Source organism: Phoenix dactylifera, chromosome 3 (genome assembly GCF_051530095.1).
Source record: "Phoenix dactylifera cultivar Ajwa chromosome 3, Ajwa_hap1_PhDact_Kaust_v1.1, whole genome shotgun sequence".
Lineage (NCBI taxonomy): Eukaryota > Viridiplantae > Streptophyta > Magnoliopsida > Arecales > Arecaceae > Phoenix > Phoenix dactylifera.
This window is the reverse complement of record NC_143192.1, coordinates 7,436,303-7,460,131: the sequence shown is the minus strand read 5'-3', so window position 1 is coordinate 7,460,131 and position 23,829 is coordinate 7,436,303. Positions and strand designations below refer to the sequence as shown.

Below are 23,829 nucleotides of genomic sequence, written 5' to 3'. Positions count from 1 at the left end.
TTGTCATTGATTTCCTAAATTAGAAGTTAGATTTCATGGGCGTGCTATAACACAAACACTTTATTTGAAACTTGATAATATTCACATATAATGTATCTTAGTAGTTTTAAGTTTTCCTCATTGTATTCCTTTTGGACAGTTTTCCAAAGAAATTTAGATATTTTGGTAAAAAAAATGGCATCGGAAATCTGACAAAAACAGGGATTAACTGTTCTACATAAAATTATACACTAACAAATTCACCATTCTTTTCCTTGGATGATCGAGTAATAGCACAAACACTTGATTTAGCATCCACCTCGAAAAAAAAAAGCTCATGAAAAAGCTTTACAAGTGGTGAATTTTTTCAGAAAAAGAAAGGCAAGCAAAGGAAACACTCACATGATCCAATGTCAAAGTAGAAATATAATATCAAAATTAAGTGGTTCACCGAAGCCGGAATGCTAGCCCCAGTCATCACCATAAAATATGACAAAAAACGATAGAAAGGCTCGAGGGACGCACAAAGCGTTATTCCTGAGGTACAATTTTCACCTGCATTCACCTATTGGCAGCCAACTCCATTCCCCTTGGATCCAATTCAATGGCTCTCAAGAAACTCAGCGTCAGAGACTTCTTAGATTGTATTGTAATTTTCTATTATTTCAAACATTTGAAAACATTTCGAAGCTGGTATCCAGGGATTTTAAAGGGGCAAAAACTTATAGAAGATTAACAGATTTGATGAGAACGAGGGAAGTACCTGAAGCCGAGACCAATAGGACGAGCGGTGGCAGGAGACCGGATGGGAGCGGTGGCGGGAAATTCGCTTCGGAAGCCGCCGGGGCGTCGAGGCCCTAAAGCAAAGGTGGTGGAAATGGAGAACATTGTGGCCATGGGGAGTAAAGAGGGGAGACGAGCGCCACCAGAAATAATATAATAGAATAATAAAGATTAAATTGAAATTATATAATAATGGAAAAAAAAAATCCGAACGCTAACTGACACGTGTTCTGGTATGAGGAGATGAGTCGATTAGGATCAGAGTTAGAAACCGAGTCACGGGATCAGGTAACCGGGCAAGTGCTCTGTCCGCTGGATCAACCGGTTGGATATGATTTAAAATATTTAATAATTTGTAAAATATTTAAAAATTAAATGTAGTAATATCTTATTGAAATTAAATACGTACATTAGTGATATTTTTTAATCTTATCCTTTGTCAATATTTCCAGCCCTCTTTATTTGCAGCCAATGTAAAATAATCATGAACCATCCCCTATTTTATTAAAAAATATTATATAAAATGTATAAAGACATGTAGAACTTAGTGATATTATATGTGTCTATTCATTTTTTTGATTTGGATGATAGATAAAAGAATTTATTTTTTATATAAAGAATTGTACAACTTATTCATTTTGTAAATTATGTTAGATAGTAAGGTTTATGAAAATATCTAAAAGAATAATAATTATTTTTTGATTTTATATCAAAGAGAAAAAATAATTTGTTGAGTGAATTTATTATGAAAAATGGTAATGTGCAAGAAAGATTCTTGTATATATTTTTAAAGTATATACAAATTTGAATTCTTTCACGATGGTGCAGTGGTTTGTGTAGGTTTTGAACAGGCACAAGTTTGAATCTAGGATTAACATATTTAGTTGTCAGAAAATTTTTTTTAAACTGGCTAACTTGGTTTAGACGTCTGGGTCACCAAGTGTTTTTAATAAAATTATGATACCTTGTCCGCGGTGGTTTAGTAGTTTGTGTACTTTTTGAACAAGAAAAGATTAAATCCCGAAATTTACATATTTAGTTGTTTGATACAATTTTCTGAACTAGCTAACTTAGTTTAGACCACCCATGGTTTTCTAAAAATATATGATATCTAGTGTTGTGGAGTTTATTAAAAAATTAATTAACTAAAAATGATTTTATAGGACCAAAGAATTACTTAAGAGGACACCTTAGTCTCGACTTCTAAGGTGTAATGTGTACATATATATATATATATATATATGTAAAACATTTTGGCACATATTTTGTAAGAACGTTGCAATGCCATCAACCTTTTGTTGATAAACCCCTCCCAAAAGTGCTATTGGTTGCTATTTGCCTAGATTTGTTAGGTTGGAACATGTTTGAATTAAAATAGGTGACCCTTATAAACATATTATTTTGCAGTTATAATAGAAATAATGGTCAATAATGAAAAGTAATGATTTTTTTCAACAAAGTAATAACTTGAGAAAAATATGTCCTAAAATACTTAGAACAAAATCATTATTAATGTATAAAAATTAGTCCTCCCTAAAACAGTTACGAGGCTATCATAATGTTGTGGAGGACTAGAAAATATTATAGAGGAGTGCTTGGTAGATCAAATTTTGAATCTTAAACCCGTAACCAATTATATATATATATATATATATATATATATATATATATATATATATATATATATATATATAAGTGTATATATATATACATATCATATATATATATACACACATATAATATATATATATATACATAATATATATATACATATAATATATATATACACATATAATATATATATATATATGTGTGTGTGTGTGTGTATGTATGTATGTATGTATGTATGTACATTATATTATTTACTTCTTGGAAGAAAGGTCCATCTAAATTTTGAATTAGATTGTGTTGAGCCTGGGATAGGCTCAAAAAAGATTTTGATTGATTATCTGAAAAATCAACTAGGTTGATTGTGAACCTAGAAAACAATTAGTAAAGATTTTGGTTGATTGATCTTAAAAAATCAACTAGATTTGATTGTGAATCCGAAAAACAACTATGATGTAATCTAGATTTTTGATTATAGTAAAATTTTCAATAAATCTTAAAAAATAGATGTAGGCGCAGGATGGCACCGAACCACTTTAAATTTTTTGTATCTGCATTGCTTATTCTGCTTAGATTTATTAATTTACTGCTCAAGTATATATTTATCTATTTAGCTTTTAATTATGCTGTATTATTAGTCAAAGATTTTGAAAAATCCTCTTCGACTGCATAGTTGGGCAACATTGATCATTGCTTTTCATGGCCCAACGCATCTCGACAAAATGAGAATTTGGAGGCAAACATTGCCAATATAAGTAAGCCTTGCCCTTCTTGCCCAATTTAATCTTTCTTTAAACTTTAGGTACGACCTTTGAAATGACTAATTTTATTATTAAATTTTTACCCACACTCACATTACATTTTACTTAGCCTTGTGAAAAATTGTATAATATAAATCTAGATTAGAATCTTCTTCATGTTTATAGCTTCATTCCTATAATAAACATAAATTAGAACATGATTCTCTTTGTGTGTCTTTCTTGATTATCTCATAGGTTCCCATGGGTATCGATGTTGTCATCCTCTTTCTTGGTGCATTTTCATATCCTATAATGTTATCTTCGATGAAACAATGTTTCCATATTCATGGCACTCTTTAATGACACTCCTGAGCAAATCAGTAGCTCTCCTAATACCTGTTCTCTATCATGGTTTGCACTCAAGCTTAATGATCAGTCATCATCAGCCCACAACAATTCATTATATCTTCAGCCCCATGTCCTCAAATTCAGCACATTTCTTTATAAACACATGACCACGAACCGACCTAACATACCTAAGAAGCTACTATTGAATCCTCCTCACCAGAACATTATCCTGCCTCCTCTACATCTAACCAACCTTCTATGGCCATTGCCGAACTTGCTACTCCTTATTCTCATATGATCAAATGTTCCAAGGATGGCATGCTTAAGCCCTGTTGCTTGAGCACAAAATATCCCTTGGCGTTTGTGGCTTACACTATCCCTAGCGACCCTACTTGTTTTACTTAAGCTCAATGTGATCCTCAATGGCATGAAGACATAGTATGCAAGTGCGATGCTTTGCTCTCTCATGGTACCTAGTTGCTAGTTTCACCCTCTCCTTTGCAGCATGTTATTTGGCTGCAAACAGGTGTAGATCGTCCAGTAAAGACATAAAAAAATGACCCGGTGTCAAAATGGCGATTGAAGCGTCGGAAATAGCCAATGCGCTCATATCCTCGAATTGCACGGAACCCACGTTCAAAATCAAAAAGCAATCTGATGACTCTAAAAAACATTATAAAGCTTGTCAGGTTGAAAAAAAGGTTTCAATCAATTTGAGGGCATTGTTTTGATGAGATGTTCAACTCAGTTATCAAGCTTGTTACAATTTGCATTATTTTTTCTTTTTTCCTTTTTGGAGGTTGGCCCGTCTAGTAGCTAGATGATAAAAATGCATTTCTCCATGGACATCTTACTGAGAATGTTTGTATGAAACTATCTCCTAGTTTCACTGATGCGGACCATCCGGCTTATGTTTGCAAGCTACACGTATTCTTTTTATGGTCTTAAATAGGGACTACATGCTTGGTTTCAGCGGTTGAGCTCTCACTTATATACTCTTGGCTTTTGTGGGTCTAAGGTCAAGGTCTCACTCCTTACCAAGAGCACCAAAGAATAGGTGGCAGTCATTTTGATTTATGTTGATGAAATTATGCTTATGTTGCCATAAAGGATCTAAACCCTCTTCACTACTTGGGCATTGAAGCCAAGACCACTACTTTTGAACTTTATCTAACCCAATCAAAGCATACTTTTGATCTTCTTCTTAAAACCAACATGGATGGTTCTAAGCTTGTCTCTACATCTGTACCTACAAAGGCAATTCTCTCTTGTTGATAGTTTGTCACTTTCTGATCTAGTCCAATATTGCATTATGGTGGGTGCACTTTAGTATCTTACTGTTACGTGCTCTGACATTATTTTTGCAATCAAATAAGTATGTTAGTTTATGACTAGGCCCACTTCCACGCATTGGCCTACGGTCAAGAGTATTTTTTACTACACGGAGGATACAATTTACGGTGATCTTTATCTAACTAAAGGCTCATTAACTTTTTTATGCCTACTTTAATGCCAATTGGGCTGGTGATCCTTATAATCGATGTTGTGTAAATGGTTTTAATATTTTTCTTAGTCCCAATCTCGTATCATCTGAGACAAGATCTTACCATTCTAGCCATCTACAAAGAACCAAAAAAAGCACCGACTCACATAAATGCCACATTGTCAAACATACATCAATATGCCATGTCGTTTGCTTATGAGGGGGTGTCTGAGTCCTTTTTTTTGGTAACTGGCATCTTACTACACTCGGGTGTGAGTATACCCCGAGTAATTAGAGTGCAAAACATGAGCCAGTCCATACAGAATGGAGTTAGTGTCGTCCCATGAGAAGGCCCCGAAATGATGTGCTGCAAAGGAGGCGACCCAGTTCACCGCACTGTTCGCTTCCCAAAATACATGTACGACCCCAAGACTCTCCAAAAGATGGCAAACATCCTAGACTAGTGGCTGTAGATCTGGCCTGGCATGCCCGCACCTGATTCAATCAATCACTGTAGCCGAATCACCCTACAAAAGTATCCTCTGAGCCCCCAAATGCACTCTAACATGAACGAGGCCCTCCCACACCGCGTGCAACTCCGTCGCTTGGACAGACTCATCAAATATGCGTCATTCCCCTGCCACAATTAGCCTGAGCTCCTGATCTTTGATCACAAAGCCCACACCACACCTGCTGCCACCTTCTAAGATACTGCTATCGAAATTCACCTTGAAAAAACTAGGGGGTGGGGGCTCCCAGGATGCCATGGGTATCATCGCATGCCTGGGCACTGCAAGAGCCAAAAGGGGGCCCTAGATGTCCCTATCATCTCTAGGTGAGATCTTAATTGCAGTGCTCGCTAGCTCAGCTACATGTGCAAATGTTCTATCCACCACTGATCTCAGGTAGAATCGTTTGCCCTTGAATATTCTTGCGTTCCTATCCAACTATATGTGCTATGCCATGTAAGCCATACAACCCCTCTCTCTGCCCCGCTAGGTTTCCATCCTGAGTCCCTCAACTGACTCAGAAATGTATCTGTGGAGGTGAAAGTTTGCCGGTGGATCAAGGCCAAGCCCCATACCTGAAGTGCCCGCGGGCACGTGAATAAGACATGGCTGATGGTCTCCTTCTTCCCCAGGCACCCCTCACAGCCGGCAGGAATCCAAACCCCTCTCCTAATCAGGATCCCTTTGGTCGGTAAGATACCCCACGCTACTTTCTACAAGAAGAGAGCCATAGGTGGATGTACCCGTAGCCGCCAGATCCAATGCGCCCCCAGCCGACGAGCTAATCCCGAGTCCACTATGGCCTAAAGATCGTTAGCTGTAGCTCTCGCTCTTTCTGTGAGGCTCCAAATCCTCCTATCTATCGTCCCATTGATGATAGAGACATGGCAGGACTCTCTCAGAAAGGACATCATCAAAAAAACCTGTGAACCCCGGCAGCATCCCAACTGCTCTCCCGGGATGAGAAGATTGCTCACTCTACTTCCAGCCAACGCAATTAGGTCGAAAAAGGTCTTTTTCACTATTGACCGAAAAGAGTGGATCACATGTCCAGATCAAATAGTTACTTCAAAGAACCATTGTTGTACGCAAGCCACTTGAACCTCATCCAATTCTTCCATTTATGAACCTACAAGGCTGTGGACCAATGTCTTTTCTCCGGTCAGCTATATACTTGACCAATTTTCTCCAAATTGACCAAAATAACCCTTCTTAATCTATACAACCTTCCATGTTAACAAGAGCATATATTAATCTTAGCCGCATGGAGGCTAGCGGCTCAACAAAGATGCCCGCATAGAACTTGGACTGGGAGAAAGCGACCTGAGCTTTCTTAGGAACCACTCTTCGTAGTCCCCTACCTACTTTTCCATCTTCTCTGGTCAAAACTCAACTATTGCCATGAGCAATTAATTAACTAAACCTAATGATGATCTGACCAATTGAACGGCCCTGATCAAAGAAAGTCAAGATATTTATAAAACATTCAATTGTGTATAAGACTCACACCCAAACCCGCCGCCCTCGATCCCCAAAATGCCAGCTGGCACCGCGTCATATTGTAACACGAGCGGACCTTCTTTCTTTCCTTCCCACCTCCATTTAAAACATTAATTAATTGGAAAATTTAAATTTATATTTATAAACTTTTCTCGCAAGAAATGGTGGCCGGAGAAGCCGCCATGAAGGATCCTTAGATCGAATACCACCATTCCTTAAATCCGGTTCACCCTCCTAAATTCCCCAGTTCTTTCTTCGATTCGTTTTGAGATCTCTTCTTTTCTCCAAAGTTCTTTTCAAATTCCAGCTAAAAACCCAGCTTTTGATAATATTCATCACGAATTCCTTTTTCTCTAGCTCTCTTCTCCCTCCTCAATTTCCTAGTTCTCTCTTCGATATCTTTTGATATTTCGTCTTTTCTCCAAATTTCTGCTCAAATCCCACCTAAAAACCTAGCTTTTGATCCAAGTCATAATAATATTCATTTTTCTTGAGCTCGGTTGAGCTGCTGGAGGTGTTGGTGAAGGAATTTTGGTGTTTTTCCTCCGAATTATGCTAGGAAAACTTCGAATCTGAGTTTCTCTTCTTCTTGGCGGTCGATCTTTCGATCGATGCCATATAGTTGGGGTTTTTTGGTCGTTTGATGGGCAACACATGCCGGGGATCTTTTGGAATCAAGTATCCCTACAGCTTCGGCAAGTCGTCGGACCGATCGGCGGCCTCTAAGCGGAATCCCTCCTCCTCCAACGGCTCTCACTCCTGCTCCAGCTACGAGACACCCAAGAAGCCCGACCGTGAGGCCGCCGTGAGCCCCAGAGAGGCCCATTCCCCCCCCGCCGCCGCCGCCGCCGTCATGAGGCGCGGCGTCGACCCCAACCCCAACTACGTCCTCGGCCACAAGACCCCCAATCTCCGGGACATCTACACCCTCGGCCGCAAGCTCGGGCAGGGCCAGTTCGGCATCACGTACCTCTGCACCGAGATCTCCACGGGGATCGAGTACGCCTGCAAGTCGATTTCCAAGCGGAAATTGATCTCCAAAGAGGACGTGGAGGATGTCAGGAGGGAGATCCAGATCATGCACCATCTCGCGGGCTACAAGAACGTGGTCACGATCAAGGGGGCGTACGAGGATTCGCTCTCCGTGCACATCGTGATGGAGCTGTGCGCCGGCGGGGAGCTCTTCGACCGGATCATCGAGAAGGGGCATTTCAGCGAACGCAAGGCGGCCGAGCTCACGAGGATCATCGTCGGGGTTGTGGAGGCGTGCCACTCCCTTGGAGTCATGCACCGGGACCTCAAGCCGGAAAATTTCTTGCTTGTTAATAAGGATGACGTTACCTCGCTCAAAGCCATCGATTTTGGCCTCTCAGTGTTCTTCAAGCCAGGTAAAATAATTTTTTTTTCTTTCTCCAATTTTGGCAGTCTGGGTTAGCGCCAAAGCTGTTGTCGATGAATTTTGTCTGCTGTGTTTTTTAGTTGTCTCCTTTTTCTTTTTCCTTTTAAGATATCTCATGCATATTAATTGCATAATTATGTGTTCTACTGGCTTTTTCGATATCTCTTTATTCAGGGATTATCTATCATGCTTTACCTGTGGGTATATTCTTGGCATGGTTGGATAGATGCAGATTATTTATTAAATGATGGGTATCTGTCATGATAAAGTACTCGAGGCAATAAAACACTAAGGAATGCTACTGTAGGATGCTTTAAAGAAGTTAATAATTGCAGGACTGTTGTACTTTGTACCCATATATTATGCTAAATTAGGACAGTATAGATAGAACTATTGCCACATAACTGCGACAGATATACTTGTCAATGTTATCAAGTGGGCAATGTGTACCTTTTGCTCTGTCTAGCTCGTGAAACTTTTAATCTTGGTGGCTAAATTGTTCTTGTTTCTTCATTTCATTTTTTGTCATCTCTAAAAATATGCTCTAGAACTCTGAAGATAAATGACTGAAATCTGATAAAGATTAGCAGCTACACCCCCAAATCCAAATCTTATCATTCCAAAAGTTTGGGATACTTGAATAGTTTTCTGGAATGCAGATAGACATGCATCTAAAAGATGATTTCTTTAGATAGTTGCAGTTTAATTTCCTTCTTGATTTAATCTTCTTTCTGAAGAAACAAAGGATCATTAAATAACTAATTTAACACCACAAAAAAGGGAAGTGGAAGCAGATCGATGATATAATACTTACTAATGAGTGTATCTGTTATTTACTTGACTGATAACAGTCGCCACTTTACTTTGTGTCTGTTACTGCAGGTAGTACAGTAGTAGTGTGATAAAAAGAAATTTGATTTTCATGTTAATGTTTTCACCCTTATAGCTGTACCCATCAGCTTTAGCTACTTAATAAACTAAGGTCAATGTTTAATGATTTCAAAATGGCAATAAGTGGTGCTGTATAATCCTGTATCAGCCCGTATCAATACAGGTACTTTCCCTGTCTGGCTGAACTGATTGTGTAAAAGGGCCTGTAGTGTGATACATGCTGTGTGACCTGTGACCTGTACCATCCTGTACAATGATAGTATTCATCTTATAGAGCATGTGCCATCCTGTACAATGATAGTATTTATCTTATAGAGCACCAATTGACTTGGCTGAACTAGCTTTCTTAGTTCTAAAAAATAATCAAATGCACAGTTGCTATGTCATGAAATGCAAATTGAAAATGAAAACAAAATGGAAAGATGAGGACACATTTGGTATTGCTTTCATTTTCTGTTTTTGTTTACAAAAACCCAAGAAGAAAAATGTACTGGACCTGACCCCTGCATGATGAAACCATTTTGCTTTTTCAAATTGCTTTTTTTTTTAATTGAAATCTTCAAGGCTTTGGAAGCAAAGGTTTGTTGTTTTCAGAAACGAGATAAATGTGAAATTGGAGTAGCAGAAGATGTTTTTGTGTTTCTACACTAATTTCATGTATATTTCTGATGCATGATTCCGTATTTTGCAAAATAATATTCAAATCCACACAGATGTTTAAACATTTGCTTTAATACTGAAAGGAAGAAAGGTTACCTTCTTCTTTTTGTTGTGTAAAAAAAAATAACGTGGAAACTAATATGATAGTTTATCTATATTACTTATGGACATTAGTTGTTGTAAGGATTATTATATTTAGAGCAAAAATTTGTTGTACGTTGGAAATACTGTTCTGTATGAATAAAATAGGGATATTTTTAAATGCATAATGGTTTTTGAGTCTCGATAACTATGTTACAATGGTACAAGGTGTGGTTCATCATGTATCATCTTCTTGTAGCATTTACACTCTACTGATTAGAGCACTCTAAGATGATACTTTGAGAGACTTCCTTGTAAAGATCCTATTCTTGTTATATACTTTCTCTTCACTCTTGTAATGGTTTAGTATATAATTTGATTAACATAACAGTCTTTACCTCTACTTGGTTATTGTGCAACTCCAGGTCAGGTCTTCGCTGATGTGGTTGGAAGCCCGTACTATGTTGCTCCTGAGGTACTCCTGAAGCATTATGGACCAGAGGCTGATGTCTGGACAGCTGGTGTTATACTTTACATATTGTTGAGTGGTGTACCACCTTTTTGGGCGGGTATGACTTTTATGTACACTTGTTTACACTGCTTCATGATTCACGGCAAATTGGCAATCACTAAATTTGAAATTTCACTTTTTGCAGAAACACAGCAAGGAATATTTGATGCAATTCTGAAGGGAGTAATAGATTTTGCCTCAGATCCATGGCCATTAATATCTGATAGTGCCAAGGATCTTATCAGAAAAATGCTCTGTTCTAGTCCTTCAGAACGCTTGACAGCGCATGCAGTACTATGTACATTTCTCTTTCATCTCATAAGTGTGTGAAAATATATACTCATTTATGCATTATATATGTATGGCATCCCTTATGAGAGGATGGACTGCTTACCTTTATCTTGTCGGACCCTTATAAAATGGTGACTATGGAATGTGTGGTCTTTTTGTGACCTCAATCTCCATGCATTCCAGAGTTGTTCAGGGTAATACATTTGAGGTATTAGGAGACATTTTTTATAAATGCAACAGGATGACTTCATCCGAGTTTTTACTTTCATTAGTTTAAACATATAAAAAATCGAAGATATGTAATAAGATACTAGAAAGTTGAGAAGAAGATACATAATAAAGATTTGATTTTCTTTTCTTTTAGTGTTCTTGGTGTTTACTCAATTAAAAATTCTAAAGCAAAGCTTTTAGCACAGTTCTGAACCTTCTCCAGTTCTAGAGCTTTTTGTTAATGGGTTACAGGAGAGTTAATTTCCAGGTTAATTTACCATTTTTAACAAGAATTAGGAAGGAGTAGATGATCTGATATTTTGACTGCATTGGTATGATTAAACTGCCAAAAATATTGCTTCCAATATATCAAAATGGTTTTTTGACATTTGTATATTCTTTCCCCTTTGCTCAGGTCATCCCTGGATATGTGAAAATGGAGTTGCTCCTGACAGAGCTCTTGATCCTGCAGTCCTTTCTCGCCTCAAACAATTTTCTGCAATGAATAAATTAAAGAAGATGGCTTTACTAGTGAGTGCACTATTTTAATGTGAAGTTAGCTATACATTAATTTCCTGAGCAGTTAGGCAGCTTTAATCCCTATAATAAAGCACGATAATATTGAGAAAACATTGCTCTTCTATATATGCTGACATTATGATAAGATCTCTTTTTTATGAATGATTCATGGCACTTTAAAAATGGTTCCATTTTCTTTCCCATTTGTAAATGATGGTTGCATAAATTCACTTCTAAATTGAAAATTTTCCCTTTATGTAGGATGTAATCATATAGCAGGTAATTTTTTTTTTAGCAGTCAGTTCGGTGACACTTCATTGTTGGGATGTCTCCCTTGCAATATTTTAAAAAAGGGACTTTTGCATGTATGCCCTTCAGTAATTTCTTATTCACTTATTTACCCATCTAAAAGTGCAATCCACATATATACCATCCAGAAGTCGAATACTTGCAAACATATATATCCATGGTATGCCGTACCGGCTCGAACCGGGTAGTACAGGGTGTACCATACCGTACCAGTTTGGTATCGATATTCGGTACAGGTGGTATACCGACACTCAGTATGCTAAAAAAATTTTGTACCGTACTATATCGATACTGTTCTGGTGTGGCACCGGTACGGGGTCCGGTATTGAGACGGTGAACCTTGTATATATCCCTTCAAAATTCTGAAGGTCACATATAATACATCGCCAAGATTATGAAACTTTTGATCCATTCCCCTACTCTTAAACTAAAACAATGTCACTTATAATTTTCCTTTACTTCCTAATGGTTTTTACCTAGTTATATTCTCGACAATCCAAGATCCTAGGAGGGGAGATTGCATTTGTCAGCCCAAGCTTTTGCCATGGCACCAAGCAATGACCCCATTGTGACCTGATTGTTACGGGTTTGAAACATGAAAACAACCTCTCTGCATGCAGGATAAGGCTGTGTACATTTGACCTTCTTGGACCCCATAGTGGCGGGAGCCTTGTGCACTGGGCTGCCTCTTTTTTCCCTAATGGATGCCTGCATATATTCAGTTTAAATGGTTCTTAGTTTCTTATTTATTCTAATCATCAAAACATATAGGACATTGACATGTAATTTCAAATATGCTCCTTAAAAGTTTCAAAAATCATAAATAATATAGGGAAAAAATAGTCGATGCCAAGTTCAGCTAACTTGGTCCCATTCAGAATAAGCTTATAATTTCAAGAGTGTAACGCAAGATGCAAAAGACATACATACTAATTTAAGACTTCTAGAGGGCACATACATGCTTTCACCTTTTTGAAGTAAATTAGCAAATAAGGGGTTTTTGACTGGTATATATGCAAAAATCCTAAATATTAATAATGTTAGATCATATATGTGTATCTGCTTGCTTACGGATGATGGGTGAAATGCGGGATTACATTATTCAAGTCTAAAAAATAATTGCCTGATCCTCATATGATATCTACAATCTATTCTGTGTAGGTGATATAAATCATGGAGACTGTTCATTATGTGAGAGTTTGCTATGTTCCGTCAATTCAAGGCTCCAATAAAATGTTCCAAGAATAACAGCCATTGTCCTTGTTAAGTTTGTGAATGATCCTAATTGCTTCTCTATTCTTTAAAAAGAAAATTTTTCTTTTAAGGACTTCATATCCTTTTTCTTGAATGGAATGTGTGGATGAAAACCTCTAACATATATGTTTCATTATTATTGCTCAAAACTCATCTGATACTATGAAGTATGTGGCATGGGACATACACTTAGCATAACGTGTACTAAGTTCTGAGTTAAGTTTCCCATATCAACCTTTGCAGTTTGCCTCCATTGACTACAAAACTGTGTTTTTTTAAAAAAAAACTTTATGTACCTTAATGTTTTCATGATGTGTCCCAGGTGCTGATTTATTTTCGATGCAATCCTTGTGAATTTGTATGCATGTATTCTACTAGCCTCTTCTAATTATAATGAGGAGATGCCTTTGAGTATGGATTCATAATAATAATATGAGAATTTTGCAGAAATAGTGCATCTTATTTTCACTTTTGCAGATTCCACCAACTTTTATGTTATTTTGCATTAACTGAGAATTTTTGAAATTTTCAAATGCTTTTGCCCTTGACTTATCAGACATATTCCAGCCTACAAATGTCATGACATGCTCCAAAAAAAACTGTAAATTAATTACTAAAAATATGTGCATTCGTATAAAAACCATGTGCATCCATTAACAATTTAACATTGATAAGTTCATTTACCTCTTCTTAAACATATCATTCGGTTGTATCGATTAAGGCCATGCTCAAAAATGTCATTTTGAATCTGGGCCATCCCTGCCATCCCCAACCAAAAAAAGAAGAGAATTCAAATTTTCAAATTGAAAAAAAATTTGAGTTGTTTTAGAAAAATTTCCTTATAATATTGACCAGGGAGAATTGGATCTTCTTCTTCATTTTACATGATGCTACTAATTTATTTTGTGAATACTGTGTGAGCTTGATGTAGTTCTGGTTGCACTGCTATTTTACTGTCACGTTATCAAGGTTTCTATATATTGTATTTTGCACTCCAGAATGAAAGAACTATGTGTTTATGATTGTTTGATGGCTTGTTTTGCATCTTGTTAGGTAATAGCTGAAAGCCTTTCAGAGGAGGAGATTGCTGGATTGAGAGAAATGTTCAAGGCAATGGACACGGACAATAGTGGTGCTATTACGTATGATGAGCTGAAAGCGGGTCTGAGAAGATATGGTTCTACTTTGAAGGATACAGAGATTCGTGATCTTATGGAAGCAGTAAGTCAAGCAATAAAGACTGCTATCTTGTTTTCATGATTATTTAGTATCTGAATAAAAGGATGATGGACATGGGCACAATTGATCATACTATACTTTTTTTTGTGAGAAACATCAGTTCCAGCAGTCTATTACTTCATTTTCCATGATATCCTTCTAAGTGGACATGTTAATGATTCTGGGTCTTGCTCGGTCTTTTTTCAATTAAGAACTCTTAAAATATTTCCTCTTGATAGGCTTATTTGCATGATGGTTTCTGTTTTTTGTGTGGTTTTAATAAGTCTGAATATATGCAGAATAAATTTGAAATAGGTAAATAAGATTATACAAAACCCTTTTTTAACTATTTTTATTGATAATTATTGGACATTTAAATGGGCATATGATAGCCATGTGATGAGTTTGGATTAAAATAAACCAGCTAGTCTTTTGTCTGCTGGTTGGCACATCTCTCCTGAGTATATATATTCTGGGGAGAGGTTCTGAGTTTGACTTGGGAAGAGGGCTCTCTGACTGAAATCTGTGCGCATGTCTGTGCGCGCGCACACATGTGTGTGTGTGAGAGAGAGAGAGAATGGACAAACAGGTATTTACTACATACTTGCGTGACTGCTACGTATTTTCTTGACCGGACAGTACACCATTTGCATAGTCTCTAGATATTGCTCAGTTAATTCTTGTGAGTATTAATAAAAAAGTTGTATAATTAGGTTTGGTTGCATAGGAAAAGCTATGGAATAGGGTGTCATTTAAGGCTCTTATGAGGTTGGAAAGTATAATATCTTGGAAAAAAGTTGGGAAAATTGATATTGAAGGACATGAAAATATGAGTATGATGGATAATTAGTTTGTCATTTATCAGTACTGAAAGCCGAATATGGCCAATCTTGTTTGGATTCAGCTAACTTACAGTAAAGAAACCTCTAGATTTGAATAGTTTTCTGGGAAATGTTGAAACAGCAATAGTCCTGTGGCATAAAAATAAATTTTTCTATAGAGGTCTGTCAGAATTTGAAAATATTATGGCAGGCTGCACTGTTCTAAATTTCACAAAAAAAGAAAACTTTGCAAATTCATTAGCTAGTTTCTTAAAAATGGCTTTGCCCAAGAACCTGTCAACTAATACTTCTCTTTCATGCTGTATCTTGGCTATAAAATAAGCTAGAAATAAATTTCTTTTCTAAATGTATTGCTTGGATGTGTGAATCTGAAGTTCCAAAATATGTCATCATTCCTTGTAACGTACTAATCTAAAGATTATCATTGTATTGATCTAAACTGGTCAACTTATATATGTTCGCTGAGGCATGATATGGAATAAATAACTGGTTGCTTGCTGAAACTTGTTCCTTTTCATTTTAACTAGCATGCAAAGAGACTCATGTCTCATTGTCTCATTTTTGGGAAAGGAATTGATTGGTATTGATTGCATAACTTGATCTGGTGCTAGGTTTATATCTCAATTATCATTATCAACAAATTTTGTTATGTCCTCCTCTAATTATTCTGTTTCACAAATATTCAAGAACACTGTCATGTGGATTTTGTATGCGGTGCTCTAAAATTAGGCCACTTTTCTGCACATCAGAAAGTTTTAGAAATTTATGCTCACATTTATTCACCTAGCTGAAATAATAATCTGGTCATTTGTATGTAGGAGATACTCTTGGAATCTAAAACTACTCTACACTGCTAGATTTATTTCTAATATTCCTTTCACAGCTCTTTGGTTGTATGTATAACTAATTTTCTGTTTTAAGGATTATTTTGTCCATAATGCAAGGAATGTGATTCCATTTGCCTGGTTTGTCTGACTAGTTAAAATAAATTTTAGGCTGATGTGGACAACAGTGGTACCATAGACTATGGGGAATTCATTGCTGCAACATTGCATCTCAACAAGTTAGAGCGTGAAGAACATTTGGTGGCAGCTTTTTCGTATTTTGATAAGGATGGAAGTGGTTATATTACAGTTGATGAGCTTCAGCAAGCTTGTAAAGAGCATAACATGACTGATGTTTTTGTTGAAGACGTTATCAAGGAAGTTGACCAGGATAATGTAAGTTTCATATTTTAAAATCTTTTTGATATAGAGTACACCTTTTTGTGGCTATAATTTAATGCTGTCTAATGCTTTTAATAGCTGAAAACTGTAATGTTGCACACATTGCTGGTGCATGTGACTAGGTGTGCCATGTCTATCAAATTTATTATTTTTCTTCACTGAAGAAAAGCTCTTGAAATTGTCTCAGAATTTGAAATTATGTCGGTTTGTGTTGGCTAACATGATGCTTCAGTTAACATTCTATTTCTTCAGTATTAGCTCCATATAAGATGGCAGATTCTTGTATTGATTCAGAGCTTTACATAACTCTAGAGCATATAATCAACAGCTGAATGATTTATACAATTTCCACCAGTACGAACAAAGTTTATTTTATTTTACCATGATTGTTTTTTTAAAGTTGCTAATGTACCTTTTTGTTCTGAAAGCTTCTTATTGCATCAACTTGTTATTTTTACATGATGGGGTTCATTTAAAGTGTTGTAGATCTTTGGAAAAACAAACTCTGTTGTTGTATAATGTTTGTGTCATATTTTCGCCTCTTTAACTTTTCAGTGACATTTAATATTTCATGCAATGCAACCGGATGTTTAATTAGTATAGTTGATTAATTTCATTCCATTTTAGTTCAAGTCCTTACGGAATATATTTGTAGGTTACTACTACTACAAAGTTCGGCATAACTCGCAAAATAAAAGAAGCAGCGTAGGTGCTTAAAGATTATCTTTGTTATGAAAACCTAATGTCCTGTTGTTGTGTTGTTTCAGGATGGTCGTATTGACTATGGCGAGTTTGTTGCTATGATGCAAAAGGGCAACATGGGAGTTGGAAGACGGACAATGCGGAACAGTTTGAATATAAGCATGAGGGATGTGTCAGGGGCTTGCTGAACTTTTATTTATGTACAGCTTCTCTTCGACGAGCTGATTGTTTCCAGTGTTCCTTTCCTTCCCTTTTTGTATCTGGGCTGTGAAATGAATATGGAAAAATAGTGGTGTTTGCCTTGTTTGGTATGAAGTTTTTTGACAGAAACATGGAAATTGATGTAGGAAACATCTTTGGTGTTCATCTTTGTGATTTCTTCTTTTAATTAACTTCTATTATTTCTGAAAACAGTGGAAGTAAAATTTTCACTTCCCTTTTATTGCTCCCAAAACTCGATCTGAAGATACGTGGAGCACCAATCTGCACACACAAAGAAGAACGAATAGGAGTCTTTGAGTTGTGTCCAGTGGGGGAGTCTGCGAAAAGGGGTTTGGCATGCCAGGTATGAAAGACTTTTTTATGTGATCTATTATTTATTAGATCTTAATATCCTCCATTCTACAAAATCCCTAGCCTTAACTCGTGCAATAACAAATGGTTGTTAGTTACCATGGATCCGGTTTAGCTCAGACTAGCATTCATTAGAGTATGGTTGGCCAAGAGTTTCTACACACTCGGAACTTCAGCTTGGCATAGAGGAAAGCTTTTTGCTCATCGTCACGCTTGGACTGGGCTAGTGGTTCAAAGACTTCTTGTGCAGTCCCAAAATCGTGCTAAAGCTCTACGACTGCTTGGACAAGATAGAATAATCGATCCAGAAGAAGGGTTGCTCTTAATCAATTTGTATCTTTTTTGAGTTGAGAAGTACCACCAGCTATGCTCTAAGGATTCTTCTTTCTGATCCATTATTCAGATCTTATTCTTCTTGTATGTCAGAAATAAAGAACCTTGAAACATGAAGTCGAAAAGAAACAACAATCCGAAGAGTAGCAGATAATCTCAGCAAGACAATCGGCCTGCGTCGCATGATTCCTAGACTCCTAGTACGTCCCAGATCCTCAGCCTTTTCAACCCATGGTGGCACTTATATCTGCTGAGTAATTGAATTTAGTCGTTCAATGGGTATGACAATGATGGTGTAGAATTTACTCCAGCAGGGAGCAAATCCCCAACTCAACACATAGAATCAACCTAGCTGTCCGGCACAAAACAATAGCAGGTTTTGCTCGAGAAATGAAAAAACTCACCAAGACAACTAAGCTTTGATCTGTTCAAAGATGGGCTCAAGTCTTGGCTAGTCTTTGTTAGGCTGACCTAAGAAGACCTCTATCAAGGAGGCTAACCTCGAGAGAAGAATCGAGGAGATAAGAACTATGATGAAAGACTTGAAGGGGAAGAGGACAAAAGCACTAGAAGATCTAGAGCTCAACAATGAACCCAGATCATAATGGAGCTATTACCTTTGAGGTTCAAGATACTACAGTTTGAGCAGTATAATGGTACCTCGGACCCTATAGATTATTTCAAGCTTCAAGCTTTGATGTTGTTGCATGGTGCGTCGGACGCTATCATGTGCCAAACTTTCCCTGCCACTCTTAAGAAAGGCAGCTTGATCATAGTATTCGGGCCTATAACTTGGCTTGATCAGTTCATTTGATTAGTTTACCTGGCAGTTTGTTAGTCCCTTCATTAGCAGCAGGAGGTGCAAAAGACCTTAGCAAATTTGATGGTGATCAAGTAGAAGAAAGATGAGTTGCTTAGGTAATACATTAATTGCTATAATGCTGAGGTACTGGAGGTATGTGACTTGAATTGGGCCATAGTTGTAGCCGCGATAATGAATGACCTGAGGAACTTGTGCTTTTGTTTCTCCCTTTCAAAGAAGCCCCCAAAAGACCAATCTTAGCTCGTGGTACATCAACACAGAAGAGGTGATGTCAACTTGGAAGGAAGCAGTTGAAGATTGGGCGGACAAGAAGCGCTAGGGCCATTGTGAGCATAGATCCAGGAAGAGCATGAAGAAAAAGCATAGGTGTGAAGAAGGGACTTCTAGGCGAGCTAGGAGACCACCTTGGGAACTTGAGAGATATACTTAACTCAATACCTTGAGGAGTTTGATTTTGATGGAGATTAGAAATCGGGAGTATGTGTGGTGGCCCGAAAGGATGCTCATCCCAAACTGGGTATATGGTGAGGATGGTGACAAATTGTGCAAGTTGGATCCCTCTTGGATGAGGGGACAAAGATCCAGATCGCTAGAGGCAACGCCGATGTATTTCCTTGGACAAATACTGACATGCTAAGTATAGACCTATATATTATGGTCTATAAGTTGAATGTGGATCCGAACTATAGATCTGTCCAATAGAAGATGAGGAACTTTGCCCTTAAGAGGCAACGAGCAATCAATAAAGAGGTGGATGAGCTCCTTGGAGCTGACTTCATTTAACAGGTGGACTACCTGACTTGACTTGTCAATGTCGCCTTGGTGAAGAAGGCCAATAGGAAGTGGAGAGTATGCATCGATTTTATTAACCTAAATAAGATCTATCCCGAAGATAGTTTTCCCCTATCAAGGATAGATCAGCTTGTTTATGCTACCTTAGGGCATGAGTTATAAAGATTCATGGATGCCCTTTTAGACTATAACCAGATTAAGATGCACCTAGCGAGACGGGAGGCCTTAGCTATCTACTATTGGATGACCTAACTTACTTTCTTAGTCAGCGTTGGAGGAATGGCTCGGATATAGAAGTAGGAAGCATGTGATGTGGCCCAAATTTGATCTTCAATCACGAGCTAACATGTGCTATTAAAGAGGAAAGAGAACTTATTTTAGTTGAACTAGTCCTTACGGTCTAAATTGGATAAGAATGACCAATTGGTTTTTTTCCACGTGGCTTATAACTCAGGAGCCCAATATCGGTTGGACAAGGACTCCGTATCTACAAAAAGAGGCTTCATATACCAGGTACAAAAGACTTTCCTTTCTGATCTATTATTGAGATATTATTCTCTTATATTCTCCAAAATCCTTTTCGCCGACTTAAGCATTAGAGAATCCTCCGCCATACACAACTCCGATGATTGCTGCTCTTTCTTCTTTGTGTGTGTAGATTGGTGCTCTTTAAGTTTTTAGATCGGATTTTGGCAACAATATACTTTTTTTAAAAGTGGGTCTTTTCTTATCATCCCCTTCTTGTCTCCTCTCCTTTTGTCTCCTCTCTCGATGCTTCGAGCCTTAGATCTATCACCACCGCAGCGCCTCCATGGGCAACCGCTCCCCCTTCAATACACTGGTGGGACTTTAACGGCACTGGGCAATGTCGGGTTCCGTCTCCATGCCATAAATTTGTTGGACTTCGACTTGAGAGTGCAGGAGCATGAGACTTAGCATATCTCTATCTTCCAATTGATGAGGCTGAGGGGTGGAGAAGGAGGAGAAGGTGGGGGAGGAGAAGAAAAAAGTGACATCAAACTTGATATCTTGAAAACAAATACAAATAAATTATTTGTTTCTAATTTTCTTTTTTAAAAAATTGAAAACGATGCTAAACAAAATCTAAATAATCCATAATTATCCTAATATATTCTATGAATATGGAAATCTAGAAAGTTGTTTGCAGAATGTCATGTCAACAGTGAAATCAAACTTATACGTTATCAAGATGGTGCAAAGACCGTGTCAAAGATGGCGCTTAGCCAGAAAGGGCTGACAAAAGAAAATTGGGATACTTTTAGGCTCATTTGGATTGATATTTTTCGTCAAGCCGGTTGCGGACAAGCGAAAAGTGCCATTCGTCGTTACTGATGTCTCACAGAAAAGTTGGGTCATCGTTGTATAACCCTTTCCAGCTTTAGCTTTTGATGGCAGCTGCATGCTTTTCCTCTAACTTGTGTCTGAAGGAATAAAACACTAGTTCACTCAATACTCGATCACATCTCTGGATTGGATATAGACTATTGAAAGAAAGCATGCAGACCGAGTGAAAAATAACGACGATAACTAATTCCATGTTTTTCTCACAGTGCAAAACGTTTATAAAAAAATATCAATCCAATCAAAATCCATATTTATGATTTCTCAACATTTGATTGATTCAAGAAGACTTGTAATGAATGGATTATTTGGACATGTACATTTCATTAGTTCATAGAAGAAGTATGTTAACTTCATTGTGAATATAATCAACAAATATACCAAATAATCTTCATTGTGAATAAAACCATTCACAAACTACGTGCCAAATCAATTTTCATTGAGGAAACTGTAATGCACACATGTGCATGCAGGTGCTTACATGCATAATCATATGTAGGTATATATTTATGCAAGTATATATATTTAAAGAAACCAAAAACGGTCACTCCCTGTTCTCTTGAATATTGAATGCTTATTATTTATTTATTTATTTATTATTCACTTTTTCCATAAGATTGTCCTCGCTCTTACTGTTCCAAAGATGTATGGAAAGGATAAACGGCAATCTTCCGCCATATTTTCATATTTTATTTTGTTAAGGAACTTATCTTTTCTTTCAAATAAAAAAAATTACGGAACTCTACTGTGATTTGAGAGGTTGGGTTGCTAAATTTTTGTGTTTTAATAGAAAGAATAGGCTCAGAAGACTCTAATTAATATAGTTGGGTGGTTAACTATTCGGGTTTATCACGAGCATATGACCTGAAGATAATTGCCTAGGATCCAAATTGACGCAAGGGCAGTGGTGTTCTAGTTATCTCAACATATTGTAATTGGGTGGGCCAGCAATCACACCTGTATCGTTTACCATCAAGTAACCCATGGTATGCGGTGGAATTTAATAAATAATAGAAAAAATTAACAGAAATATTGTGATGAAAAGAAGCTCCCCGCCAATGAAGAATATTTGTTGGCCTTATCGACTTATAATCTATGAGAAACTAGTTTCAACACCGTACTATCGGTGATTAGAATAGTGTTATTTGGACACCATTGCCACCGATGGTTAATAATAGTAGTTTTTGGCGCTTTATGCAACCCATGCCACTGGCTTACGTGGCTATAACCTATTGATGTTGGGATTCTGGTATCAAAGTTTTTTTTATGAAAATAATAATATATTTTTTAAAAAATATTTATTGATGATTTATTTTTCAGTCATTATTTTATGTTTTAATTAAATATCTAGCATGCTTTGACCCCACTCTAGGGTATTATGTTGCTTACTGGGTTAATATAGCTCATTACTATATGTCTCTGTTTTTACATTCAGATGCATAGATATATGATCGCTTGGGACTTAGAGGATGCGCTAGATTCCGAAAATTCTTGCAGTTATTAACATTTATATTAGCATATGTTGCATTGTAATTATTGTCAGTATAAATTAAATAAATTATTGATTAAATAAATTTGTTATTACTTTGATATGATATGTAGCCTTGAATATTTGTATAGTCTGCCGTACAGGTGTGCAGCGTTTGTCGAGTTTCGAGAGCGCGACAAGTCTTTTCAATGAAAGGATTCTGTGATTTCTCTTATGATGGAATAGATGCTTTTGGCTTCAAACTGCATGCTGGGCTATCATTGGTATCTGATGAGAAAGATGTAATAGCGGTCAGGAGGCTCTTCAAGAAGATTAGAGAGAGGCTTTGTAGAGAGTTGATGCTTTGGTTAGGGATGCCTGTTACCACACCTTTGCTGTGTTTAAATCCCTAAAGCTCAACTTAATCTCATGCGCTGTGCTTGGTGTGTTGCCACGCCAATTACACATGCACTATTTGTTACCAATATATTACCTAACTAAGTAAATAAATCTAATAATTGCAATTCTTAAAAATTTTATATATATATATATATATATATATATATATTATTCGGTAACAAAATAAATCTATTTTATCATAAAAAAAATCAATTCTAGCACAAAATAAATATGTTCATTTAATAAATTCAAATCATAAAATTGCAAATCCTACAGCTCCACTAATATTAAATTTAAAATAAAAGTAAGAGAAAATAGCTAATTGAAAGTAGGTCGAAGCGCGTAGACGTTGTCCTAAAGAAGTGTTTGCCCCTACGTACGGGTCTCCCGGCAATCCTCCTCAAAGATACGACGACCCTAAACTTCTTCTTCGGTACGTCTTGGAAAAACTAAATCGAATCCGATCGGACTTGCAGATCTAGTAAAGAACGAAATAAAAAAAATAAAATAAATTGAATAAAATTGTAAAAATAAAAATCAGAAGTGGCTAAGAGGAAGAAATTTTTTTCAAATTTTTTTTGGTATTTTTCTCTAATTTTTCGTGTCCCGAAAGAGATGAAATCAAGGAGTATTTATAAGGGTGTTTAGAGGGGCTTTTTGCAGGCGTGTCCGCATAAGCGCGGACACGCCCGCGGTGATTTCGCGGACACGCCCCAACGGGCGTTTCGCAAAATTCAAACATGCACGTGGCCGAATCTTGGGCCGCATGCATATTTAAATTTTTCCAACAATCTCCCACAAAAATTAATTTTTAAATAATTTTAAAATTAAAACAAAATGCTGGATATCTTATATAATGTAATAGGTGTAGGTACCTTTCGGTTTGAACCTTTACTTAGTAACAATTGATTACATATGTAAAGCCAAGGTGGTCTTAACCTTAAACCTCGGTCTATGGCTCAGATTAAATCAACAGCACACATACATAATATAGCCCGATCTGGGTTCTAAGCGGG

At 36.9% G+C, this 23,829-nt stretch overlaps 2 protein-coding genes across 6 annotated transcripts in view; one reads left to right on the top strand and one right to left on the bottom strand.

The window, feature by feature from the left end:
- LOC103704958 (uncharacterized) overlaps nt 1-907 on the bottom strand; it is a 31,408-nt gene extending 30,501 nt beyond the window's left edge. For 2 of the 3 annotated variants that reach the window (XM_088717637.1, XM_088717636.1), the window contains exon 1: nt 743-907. In XM_088717637.1, the coding sequence (XP_088573763.1) occupies nt 743-876 (134 nt within the window). In that variant the 5' untranslated portion in view covers nt 877-907. The remainder of the gene's footprint in view (nt 1-742) is intronic. The other variant, XR_015976088.1, reaches the window with a different exon arrangement.
- Nucleotides 908-6,960: 6,053 nt separating this feature from the next.
- LOC103704957 (calcium-dependent protein kinase 26-like) lies at nt 6,961-17,429 on the top strand. Of its 3 annotated transcripts, XM_008788500.5 has the most exons (7): nt 6,961-8,338; nt 10,407-10,550; nt 10,638-10,790; nt 11,409-11,524; nt 14,129-14,296; nt 16,131-16,355; nt 17,129-17,429. In XM_008788500.5, exons 1-7 carry the CDS (start codon nt 7,594-7,596, stop codon nt 17,249-17,251), a joined length of 1,674 nt encoding a protein of 557 aa, XP_008786722.3. In that variant the 5' UTR covers nt 6,961-7,593; the 3' UTR covers nt 17,252-17,429. The 3 variants fall into 3 exon arrangements, with proteins under 3 accessions (XP_008786722.3, XP_088573759.1, XP_026659623.3); XM_026803822.4 differs by having other exon boundaries at nt 7,074-8,338; nt 10,407-10,790; XM_088717633.1 differs by lacking the exon at nt 17,129-17,429 and having other exon boundaries at nt 7,050-8,338; nt 10,407-10,790; nt 16,115-16,241.
- The last annotated feature ends 6,400 nt before the right edge of the window (nt 17,430-23,829 follow it).